The sequence below is a fragment of the Diabrotica virgifera genome, chromosome 5 (genome assembly GCF_917563875.1).
Source record: "Diabrotica virgifera virgifera chromosome 5, PGI_DIABVI_V3a".
NCBI lineage: Eukaryota > Metazoa > Arthropoda > Insecta > Coleoptera > Chrysomelidae > Diabrotica > Diabrotica virgifera.
The window spans coordinates 8754091-8766918 of record NC_065447.1 but is presented as its reverse complement, the minus strand read 5'-3'; the positions used below and the strand labels follow the sequence as shown (position 1 = coordinate 8766918).

Genomic DNA, 12828 nt, shown 5'->3' with positions numbered 1-12828 from the left:
ATTCAACAGGGCATAGAATATACATGGTTAGAAAATATACGCCAAAGTCAGCGCCTCTATGCGGAAAATCTCTGAACTAAAAATTGATGTGGACCATACAAAGTGAGGTCCCAATTTTTTTTGTAAAAAAACAGTGTTTGCTATCAGTACATGTCTACGAAAAAGTCTTACATTGATTGACTAAGTGAGGTCCGTATACTGGACCTCACTTTGTACAGGACCTCACTTCAACCGCAGTTTCTTTTGATATGTGGCTCACTTCATACGCTGTGAGTAATATATATATATATATATATATATATATATATATATATATATATATATATATATATATATATATATATATATATATTGTATAACCTGTGTATATTAATATTATACACAGATTATACAACATATGATGACAGACGCTAGAAGCAAATGAGAGTCGATGAAAAGCGCTATATCAAGTACGGTGGTCTAGCTATCTTTGTCTGTCGTACGAGTGTGAGCGTATCTATCAAGAGGTGGGAGTAATGGAACGACGACACAAACACAGAGGCGGCGGCCATCATATGCTAGAGAGAGAAAGCTAAACGCCGGTAGATAGATAGACCACCGACCCGAACTGCTCCGCGTTACGCTATTTTTCGGACCTGGCCTAATCTACAGTAGAACGTCAATAATCCGGATTAATTGGGATCGCACCCCATCCGGATTATCAAATTATCCGGATTATCGAAATTACCTCAAAAAAGGCCAGTATACACATTTAAGATACAACAAAGGTTTTAAAATTTTATGTTTTCTCTTGTACAGTAAAGTGTCTAGAGGTGAAATTATTTACGTTTAAACACTGTATTGTAATTAATTTATAATAGCACCATGTGTACAGTAAAAACATCAAACACTATTTGGGCTTTTAAAAAAATGTTTAAAATATTTTTGAACTGCGGTAGAGGTTCGTTTTTTGCAGCGAAGTTCTTAATTTATTTTAAAATAATCAGATATTTTTGCTAGATACAAATCCGGATTATTGACGGTCCGGATTTTTGACGTCCGGATTATCGACGTTCTACTGTACTTGTTATTATATACATATGTTACAGTTCAAGTTGATTCTCAGTTAGAGTTGACTATTCCTAGTTCGAGTCAATCCAACTAAAACGAGCAGTAAAAGTTGATTTGAAAAATTTAATTCAACTTTTACTAGTTTGAGTTGACTATTTGATGACTGTGCGTCTCTTTGTTTTGACCGTTTCAACTACTTACCATGATTTGAACATATAGGCCAGGAAATGAAGCTGAAAAAATGCCTCGCAATTTTTTCGTCCAGCATCGATTTGTACAAAAATTTGGGTTTAGGCTCATTTTACCCTCTAGTACATTTTCTATATTGAGCCGTTGTACGCTTTTGGTTTTTTAAGGTTTACCCCTAATTATTGTAAAAAATTATAAAACAACATTTTAAACTTTAATATGGTCAACATATTACAGTTTTTATTAGTTAAATCATCATTGTTTTATGCTTTAGGATATAATATTATAATATTTCAACTCTTAAAACCACCCTTGTTACCACCTATATATAAAAAAATTATTTATCCTAAAAGAATGATTTCGGCTTGCATCGATTTGCATAAAAATTTGGGATTAGGATCATCTCACCCTGTACTTCATATTGTATATCATGCCCAAGGGCGTTGATTATTTCTAGGGGTGTAAATTACCCCTTATTGTCAAAAATTATATAAAACATTGTAAACCTTAATATGGGTAAAATTTGATTTTGATTTGTTAAATAATGACTGTATTGTGCTTTAGGATATAATATCATAATACTTCAACCCTTAAAAATCACCCTTAATAACATTGCAATTTTTATAAGTAATTTAATAGATCTATACAGAAAAAAAGTAGAATTACATACAATAGTTATTTTCCTAACAAGTGCAGAAAGTTATACTTTTCCGCACTCGACTGCAGTTTGCCGAACGACGCGAAGCGGGAGTTCGGCAAGCAGTCGAGTGCGGAAAAGTGTCTTTCTGCAAGAGTTAGAAACAATATTTTTTCTATGAGTCTTTAAAAAATGACCAAATCTTAATCAATTAATTTAATTAATATTAAAATACATGCAAATTAATTCTTTGACAAGGTTGTCAAAACCAAACTTTCAGCATAATTGGCGATCTTGGCGACGATCTTGGTTTGCATGACGACGATTCAAAACCACTGTTATTATCTACTGATTTGACTTTCGAATATTATGACAAAACAATTTTATTTCATCGAATTGTCGCGTTAATTTCATTAAAACATGAACACAATAAGATACATTTGAAATAAATTAGTAAATAATATCTAAATATTATTTTATTGCATGTATTATAATTATTTTAAGGCCATATTAAAATATCTAAATTCAGTGCGGAAAAGTAAAACTTTCTAAACTAAAACGCCTGCGTGAAAGTAGACATTTTTGCACGCTCGTAGAAAAAAACATTAATTTACACAAAAATACGAATTTACAAATACAAATACAAATAAAAGATGACGTAGTTTTCAATCCTAATAGTAATATTAATAATATTAAAATATTACTAAAAGATTTTTAAATTAAAAACTTATTGGTCCATTTCCTTGGTAACACCTCCATGGCTTCTAAAATGCAAGCCAGAAGGATGCTGAAGCGAAGAAGACAAGAGGGAATTCAAAAACTTACAATTCACGACCCCGTCTGTTCAGCTGGTAAATTCCAACAGAAAATGGACCTAGTTACTCAAAGAAGTAACGACCAATATAAAAATAAAATAAAAATTCCATTTTTATTCAGTTGCAATGCGAAGGCAATACAATCTTATTTTTCAGTTAGAATACGGAGCGCAGTCCAGCACTCTGAATCGACGATTTTCGACTCTTATTGGAGTCTCATCGGAGAGACGTAAGCCTGCTACTCCATATAGTCTGGGCAGATTATCGGAGCATAGGCCATTTTTGGGAAAAGTTATTTACCAGCAATTTTATTGCTGGAATCGAATCTTATGACTGTATATTTTAATAATATAGGTATGCAAAGTCCGCAGATAGTGTGCTACTTTTTTTATAAACAAAATGGCGCGCAAAAATCGTGTTTTTTAAATTTTTGCTCTATAACTCCAAAGATTTCAAATTTACACCGAAAACACCCAAATAACAATTCACCGTAATTAAATTCTGCACAGATACGTGTTTTTCCTGATTTACTTCGACAAAAGTTTTCCACGGAAAATCCGGGTTTTCCAACAAAATCTTTAATTTTCAACTAAAATTTTAGATAAGTAATTGTTTATCAATAATTAAATAACTTTGTAATATAAAAGCTCTTTCCAAATAGATTATAATTCCAGAAGCCGATGGAAATTTAATGAACAGTTTAGCAACAATTGATTTGTTAATTAAAAATTTACGGTCGCTATAATAACCACAATAATTATGATACATAAGAATAATTATGATTTTTTTATAAAAAGACACTGTACCTATGTAATGTACTTTACAAAATTGAAATTGGACTATTTAAGCGGCCTCAGATATATTTTAAAATTATAAATTATTTTTTGGCTTATAAACAAATAGAATATCTCGGGAAATATTAAATTAAATTAAATCATGAAAACGGTATTGGAAAAAAACGATAGGACGCTTCTTTTAAAAGAAAAAACATTTAATTGTAATGAGTGGTTCCTGAGATACAACATCCAACATTTACGGCAAAGATATAAACAATAGGATCATAATTTTTGAACCATCACCTTTTTATTTTTGTCCTTTTTCTCTACACCAATTTTCATATCTTTAAAATAGTCATAACATATATTATTATAATAAAAACTATTGATATTACAAGTGAAAATTGCCAAAAATAGCAAAATTCCAATCAAAAATTAGGTTGAAGAAAATGTAATTTCAAAGTTCAAATATTGTTTATATCTTTGTCGTAAATACCGGTCAACTTTGACCGGTTGTATCTCAGGAACCACTTATCATAATTAAATGTTTTTTCTTTTAGAAGAAGCGTCCTGTCACTTTTTTTCCAATACCGTTTTCATGATTTAATTTAATTTAATATTTCCCGAGATATTCTATTTGTTTATAAGCCAAAAAAGTGTTTTTAATTTTAAAATATCACTGAGGCCGCTTATTATTAAATGTATAGTCCAATTTCAATTCTGTAAAGTACATTACATAGGTACAGTGTCTGTTTATACAAAATTCATAATTATTCTTATGTACCGTAATTATTGTGGTTATTATAGCGACCGTAAATTTTTAATTAACAATTCAATTGTTGCTATACTGTTCATTCAATTTTCATCGGCTTCTGGAACTATAATCTATACGGAAAGAGCTTTTATATTACCAAGTTATTTAGTTATTGATAAACAATTACTTATCTAAAATTTTAGTTGAAAATTAAAGATTTTGTTGGAAAAACCCTGATTTTCCGGGGAAAATTTTCGTCGAAGTAAATCGGGAAAAACACGTCTCTATGCAGAATTTAATTACGTTAAATTTTTATTTGGGTATTTTTGGTGTAAAGTTAAAATCTTTCTACTTATAGAGCAAAAATTGAAAAAAACACGATTTTCGGGCGCCATTTTGTTTATAAAAAAAAGTAGCACACTATCTGCGACTTTGCATACCTATATTATTAATATATACAGTCATAAGATTCGATTCCAGCAATAAAATTGCTGGTAAATAACTTTTCCTTGTATTTTGCTAATTAGCCCAGAGTAATACTCTAGTGACCAACACCGAGAGTTTATCCCCCCACACCGCAACTGACGTGAATGGACTAGGTGACTAGCGTCATCTGGCAATTGAAAGATGAAGTAGTTTTCAACCCTAATAGCAATATTAATAATATTTAAAAATATTAAAATATTACTAAAAGATTCTTATAAAAAAAGATAAAAGAAATTATACTTTTTTACAATCGAGGGTGAAATTTTATAATTGTCTGGCGCATGCGCAGACAGACAGTATGTAGTTCGTTGCTAATCTTTCACATTATGTCTGTATCAGCGCAAATAAGCGATTAAAATAATATATTAGTGTTTTTAGTAAATGTATTATTTATTACAATTTTTGTGTCTTTGGATTTGCCTCCCTTGGGCGTAAAATAATAAAATATCCATTTCTATATTTCACTTGTCACCGTGATGTGTAATTATGTATATCCGAAACGTCAATAACAGGCGCCTTGATAGCCTGGTTGGTAGAGCATTGGACCAGAGATCGAGAGATCGCGAGATAACGGGTTCAAATCCCGGACGATTCATATTCTTTTTTTTTTATTTTTGGCATAGTTAAGTTTTGGTTAATTTTTGGTATTGTAACTGTTAAGTATATTTATTTCGTTGAAATTATAATAATAGAAGTATAACTTCTTACGTGCGTACAAAGTACACACAAATTCTTTTTTTTATTTTTTTTTTTATTGAAAACTTATTGGTCCATTTCCTTGGTAACACCTCCAAGGCATCTAAAATTTGCAAGCCAAAAAAAAAATTTAGAAGCCATGGAGGTGTCCAAGGAAATGGACCAATAAGTTTTCAATTTAAAAATCTTTTAGTAATATTTTTAAATATTATTAATATTGCTATTATAATTGAAAACTACTTCATCTTTCAATTGCCAGATGGCGCTAGTCACCTAGTCCATTCACGTCAGTTGCGGTGTGGGGGATAAACTCTCGATGTTGGTCACTTAGAGTATGGAGTAGCAGGCCTACGTCGCTCCGATGAGACTCCAACAAGACTCGAAAATCGTCGATTCAGAGTGCTGGACTGCGCTCCGTATTCTAAGTGAAAAATAAGATTGTTTTGCCTTCGCATTGCAACTGAATAAAAATGGAATTTTTATTTTACAAATACAAATAGTTTTTTAGTCATCTTCATCGAGATCGACGTCATCTTCGTCTTTTTCTATAACTGGTGGGCTATCGTATAGCTATAAGAGCTAAATTATATATAAATACTTTGTAAATTAAATTCCGTAAGATCCCTTAGTTTTTAAGTAGGGTGAGAGTTTAAAGGGCTCGAATAAGGAGTTGTTTGTTTGTAAATAGAGATTTTAAGCAGCTATACCTCGCTAAATGTTCACTGTAAAGAAAATCTTTGCAAAGGTTAATTTTAGTTATTAAAAAAGATACAATTTAATACATACTTTATAATTTTTTTTGTATCTCTAATATTTTCGGAGATATTTTAAATAAAAGATAAGAGATATTTTGAATAAGAGATATTTGACGAAATTTCAAAAAAAATTATCTCTCCAATCTCCAATTTTATCTCTTTTAACCGAATTTTTCTAAATTTTAAATAGGTCAAACTTCTTGGGTGTATTGATAATACATATATCAAAAGAATTACAGAAGGCCGAAGATCAATTTGAATTAGGAGGGTAGTTTTCACTGAATATTTCGTAGAAAAAAGTAGGTACCGACCTTATTTTGATCATAAGTCGCTCAATTTTAATGCTAAAAACTTTTTTTTGAAAGGTCTAATTTTATACTTAAAAAAATATTCTGTAAGTTTTCCTCGAAAAATGCGAGGAGTTTTTCCGTTATTTGGCTTGGAATATTTCAAATTATGCATTTGACGAAAAAAGCTAACCTTTAACATGCCGTATCTCCGTTTGTATTGGTTGTAGAAAAATTGTAGAATTGTAGAATTATAGAAAAAAGTATTTTGTTTCTGTTTCTAAAAGATACAATTTTTAAAGCTACAGTTTTTTTATTCACTGTATATTTTTTGAGTTATTCTCAAAAACCCTCTAAAAAGTCGATTTTTTGTCGAAAACTGTTACTTTCAACCGCGAATACCTCGGAAAATATTAGTTTTACGAAGAAAACGTAAGGAAAAATTTTTTTAGAAGTGCATTTTTCATCGATTTCCCTGGTTAAAATGTAATGAAAAATTCCTGCCCCCGAGATGGAGTGGCAACCACCTCTAAGGTTTCATCGTACAGCGGCATATATAGAAAATGATCCTTGGGCTATTCCCTATCTTCTATGAAGATTTCAAGTAAATCCATGATAAACGAAAAAATTGCGAGCCAAAATGCTTCATTTCCTGAACATTTTCCAGTAACATTTAATTTGTAAATAGAATCGGTTGTTTGTGTGAATCAACTTTTACTAAATGGCATTGGGAAGAGCATACTTTAACTAGTTGGAGTTTACTTTTACTAGTAAATTTTGAAAAAAAAATGTTCATTTTATATTATATAACAGATAGCAAAAGTTCGGTAGACACAATAGTACAAACTAAATTATCAAGCACTTCATCAGTAGTAATTATAAAAATTTTAGAAACAATCCAGTTACTTACGAATACAGGTAAACAAATTTCTTTGGTTTGGATTAAGGCTCATTATGGAATTAACGGAAATGAAATAGTGGATAGACTTGCCAAGAATGCTACTACAACAGGGGAAACGATAGAAAGAAGAACCATTAATGCCAGTCACTGATCTACGACAATGGTTTAAGAAAAAACAAATGGAGCAATGGCAACTGGAATATGATATCTCTCTAAAAGGTATACGATTTCATGATATCCAACCAAAAATTTATAGAAAACCGTGGTTTAACGACATTACAAATCGGCACTTCAATAAAACCTTAAATAGAGCAAGGAACAAACATGGTTTATATCCAGTTCACAAAAATAAACTAGGGTTGGCCACTTCTCAAAACTGCACTTGCGGGGAGTTGGGTACATTAGAGCATGTGATTTTCGATTGCGCAAACTTCCAGATGCTGAATCAACAGTTATATAAATCTACAAATAGTAGGAGTTACTCTCCCCACCAATTTAAATTCCATTTTATTTACTCGAAATATAAAATTGTTTATAACCACTTAAAAAATATGAAAATTGATAGTTAAAAAAAATATATATAAAAAAAATTAAAAAAAAAACAAAGAAAAAGAAAAAAATTTATAAAAAAAAATAAATATCAAAAAACAATAAAAAAACAAAATAAAAAAAGCAAAAAAAATCACAAAGAAGGCCTAAACTTCCGCGAGGTTGAATCGGGTTTAGGTCTTAGCGTTGAAAAAAAATAGTAATAGTGTTTAATATTAGTATGTATTTTTAATGTAGGTAATGTATGTAATATATGTTTGTAATCATTAATATCACAAACCATACATACTCATAGACGTTTCACGTAAATTGTCAAGGTCAAGACAGCAAATTAGTTACCATTCCAATCCAGAGATGTCGCTGTCAGTCAATTCTCTTGTCATATTTAACAACTGACAGTTGACAATTAAATTAATTTGTTATTTACTTTTTATTTTACAGTTTGTGGCTTAATTATTTTATTATAGTGGTGTTACGTTTTTAATTAGATTTAATCACAATTTTAATAAGTGTATTAACCTCCTCTCCATTTTTCTGAGTAGAATTTTTAGTTTACATTGATCATCCAGTGTTGTGTTCATCAGAACAAGGATAACATCACAAAAATTGTTTGGTAAATTCTTACGTAGTGAAAAGTCGTACGGTGGGGTAGTAGTCACATCCGTTTATTTTCAGTATTAACGTAGTTTAGACGTTGTTTTGACTAGAAATTTTTGATTTGTTTCGTATGCATATCATCGATGACAATGGGTAATCTTTCATTTTCCGATTGTAGGTTTGACTAGTCAATCCTCACGTCTACCTAACTATCTTAGTCAAACCCCGAAATAAATTTCGTTTTCGGTCTCTGACTTGAGTGGTATTAGTCAAACCTAGGAATGCCTAACTTTTCAGGTAAACGTCGAAATATTACTTATTTGGGATATTGATATTATTAGTAAACGACATCAAAAAGAAAACTGGCAAACGTATTATCGAAACACGAGAACTTTAAGTAATTACAAACAAATGCAGCCTGAAATTCCCATAAAAAGATGGTTTCATTCTGTATCAAATCGCCATTTCATAAGAGTTATAAATAGATTGAGATGTAATCACGCTCTTACTCCCCTTCATATTATGTTCAGTTTGGGTCTCACAGAGTCACCTAACTGTGAGTGGAGTGTGGAAAAGAAGGTGATCTACTACATATTCTCCTCGAATGTTCTCATCAATCAGTAAATATAAACAAATTTTATGATAATCTTAATATTTTAAAAATTCCACGTCCCGTCTACCTGAACAATTTGATTTTTTCTGAAGATATTAATATATTAAAAACAATTTACGAGCATATCAAAAACTGTAACCATAAATTGTAGCTATATAATTAACCCTATATTTAAGTAGTTTTGTTAAAACAAAACAGGCATGTTTGTTAAAACAAAACAGGCATGTTTGTTAAAACAAAACAAACATGTTTGTTTTGTTGTTATTTTTTTTAACCCTCTAGATTTAAGTAATTATTGTATATTATAATTGAAAAAAAAAACTAAGAAGATGTAAACCTCTGCGAAATTGAATCGGGTTTAGGTCTTAGCGTAGTAAAAAAAAACAAATTAAAAATATATAAAAAAATATATATATATATATACAGCGTTATATAAAACTATAACAATATTAAATTAATTATATATCTACTTAAATTAAAATCTATTAAATTAATAATATTATATATCTACTTAAGTTGGAAACATATGGGAAACTTTTTTATTATTAATTTTACGAAAAAAAGTTATTCTTTATAAAAAGTTCTGCATGTCCCAAAACCTAAGATTCAATCATCAGATATCAAGTTTTCTCAATATTATACGAGGTATGTCAAAAAATATGAATTTCGGTCAAGGGTAAAGTACATTTATTTCTCTCAATATCGAAAATTCTTATGATAAAAAGTTGTTTGGAATTAAAAACTAAGATCAAATATGCAATTACATGCTTCTAATTGAAATAAAAAATTTTTCTCGAATTTATGGATATTCAACATCGTTTTTAAATATTACAAATATGATAACTCGTTTATTATTCATTTTACGAAAAAAAGTTATTCTTCATAAAAAGCTTTGCATGGTCTAAAAGCTAAGACACAACCATGATATATCAACTTTTATTAATTTTATACGAGGTGTGTCAAAAAATATGAAATTCTCTCAAGATTATAGTACCTTTATATTTCACAATATTTCAATTAGAAGGATGTAATTGCATATTGAAACATAGTTTTTAATTCTAAACAACTTTTTTAATAACGCTTTTCAATATTGTGAAAAATAAAGGTACTTTACTCCTGAGTGAAATTCATATTTTTTGACATACCTCGTATAAAATTAATAAAATGTGATATCTGATGGTTGCATCTTCGGTCTTAGGACATATAGAGCTTTTTATAAAGAATACCTTTTTTTCGTAAAAGTAATAATAAAAGAGTTATCGTATGTGTAATAAATAAAAACGAAGTTAGTATCAATAAATTTGAGAAAAATTTGGAAAATATTTTTTTCCAATTAGAAGCATGTAATTGCATATTTGATCTTAGTTTTTATTTCCAAACAACTTTTCATAATAAGAATTTTCGATATTGAGAGAAATAAAGGTACTTTACTCTTGAACGAAGTTTATCTTTTTTGACATACCTCGTATAATATTGACAAAATTTGATATCTGGTGATTGAATCTTAGGTTTAAGAGCATGCAGAACTTTTTATAAGGAATAACTTTTTTTCGTAAAATGAATAACAAAAAAGTTTCCCATATGTTTCCAACTTAAGTAGACACGCTGTATATACAAAAAAAAAATATATACAAAAAAAAATAAATATATACAAAAAAAAAATTTACATCCAAAATAATGTATTTATTTAGATAGTAGTATGTTAGTTTATTATGTACATATATTTAGAGTTAGAAATACAAAAAAATTCCTCTGATTGAAAAAAAATGTTTGTTTTTAAAATAAAATGTCTGGCTAATTGGCTCAGCCAAGGCCATCAAATTCACACAAAAAAAAACGTCGGAATAAAAATAATCTGGGCCCAGTTCACGCAAAATAGAATTCTATTTTGCTGACGTCACAAAATAGAATTTCATAATGGGAGAATCGACGGTTGCTAGGCAACGTGACGTCACTAAAATATAATTGTATTTGGCGTGCTCCCACTACTGCTTATTATACAGAAGCGACTGACAGACTCAGTCAAACGTCGATCTGTACTGTACTGTACACTGCCAGATTCGATAAAAAAAAAGGTTCTTCAGACAAAGGGAAAGTTAGAAAACGCTATCAATTCGTTAATAGGTACTATTTCTCATTAAGTGGTGGAATTTTAGAGTTGGGTAGGTACTTAACTATTGATTTCAAAAATGATTATTTTATAACTTGCAGATTAAATTGTTTTACTATACAATGCAATTACACCGTGTACGTGCCTTGCTTTATCTACAATCTGAAAAAAAAACGTTACAACTTAAAATCAATTTTATTTGAGCTCAAAGATATGAAATGGGTCAACTGTGAAATCAGATACAGTTAACACCCGTTTATTCGCGAGCGGGCGACATATCTATATGATTTTAAAGTAAGTTAAAATTGTAGTTTATTCCCAAGAAATACAATTATAGTAATTTATTATTATAAGCAGAAATATAATATTATATTGTTGCAGTGTAAAGTAACCAACAAATACGCTTGACTTGGATTTTTATTTTTTGCATTTATGTATTTGACCTCCATTTACGGCTGATCCGCGATTTTCTTTATCCGCGACAACCGTGACACCCAACCCCACGGATAAACCGGATAAACGGGAGTTGACAGAGGGACCAACAACACGCTGGATGGACGACATTAAGCGAATGTCCATGAAATGGCAACAAGACGCACAGAACGGTGGAGAGTAGCGAAAAATGGGAGAGTCCTATGTCCAGCAGTGGACGGAAGAGGTTGAATGATAATGATGATGATGACTGTACTTCAATAGGAGAAAACCTAAGAATCACCATGCTGAAAAATCCTCTGGATTGTCGTTACAAAGAGAGGAAGAACATTGATCAATAATATAATTGAGCTTGCTTCTTCAGATCATACAAGATAAAATAGTTGACGGTTTATACAGAATAGGCTAGTAGGAATGTATAAATAGAAAGATGTGCCAGACATTCAGCTGTCTATAAGAGAAATCAGTGCAAAAGATTCAAAAGAGGGACAAGCCTTTATAAAATGATACTGCAATATATAATGATCTTCAAAATGATATAAAAATGTAAAAAGTCCAACGTGTTTTGCAATTATTCTCACTTTTATAATGTTTCACCATGTGAGAATCAAGACTATTTTTTTATTTTCATTGCGGCAATATAAACACAATAAACATTAAAGTTCAGAAATAACGTGTTATTAAACCCAATCTAACAAATTAAGATAAATAATTTAATACCTAATCGGAGTTTGACTGGTCAAAGCCCGATCTCACGATATTAAGTTTCGAGGTTTGCCTGATCGAATTAGTCTCTCCTAGGTTTGACTAGTCAAATGCTGAAAATGTAATTTATTTCGGGGTTTGGCTAAGACCCTTATTCGGACCTGAGGATTGACTAGTCAAACCTAGCAGTGCCTGAATTTCGGGGTTTGACTATAACGTAATACTAAACAACAATACTAAACAGACTAAACAACAATAATGAAAAGATTTCACACCTGAAGGAAACAACTTTTAATTTTTTTAATTATTAACTATTACTTATGTTACAGATGTAATGAAATCGCTGTAAGGACTATCGAACTGTTCATCAGACATGTATCTTTGCTGCGACCTTTAGCCAAAGGGGGGCGCGTACGCCTTCAAGCAGATTTCCAGCATTTAGAGAATGCGCTAAAAATAATTTGTCCCCATTTGGC

The 12828-nt window shown here is 30.3% G+C and overlaps 1 protein-coding gene across 1 annotated transcript in view; it reads left to right on the top strand.

Annotated features, from left to right (window-relative positions):
- The window catches only part of LOC114338113 (conserved oligomeric Golgi complex subunit 5), a 69683-nt gene that overhangs the window by 56450 nt on the left and 405 nt on the right, over window positions 1–12828 (top strand). The window contains exon 11 of the mRNA XM_050651272.1: window positions 12682–12828. This exon is cut by the window's right edge and continues 405 nt beyond it. Coding sequence (XP_050507229.1) covers window positions 12682–12828 — 147 coding nt within the window. The remainder of the gene's footprint in view (window positions 1–12681) is intronic.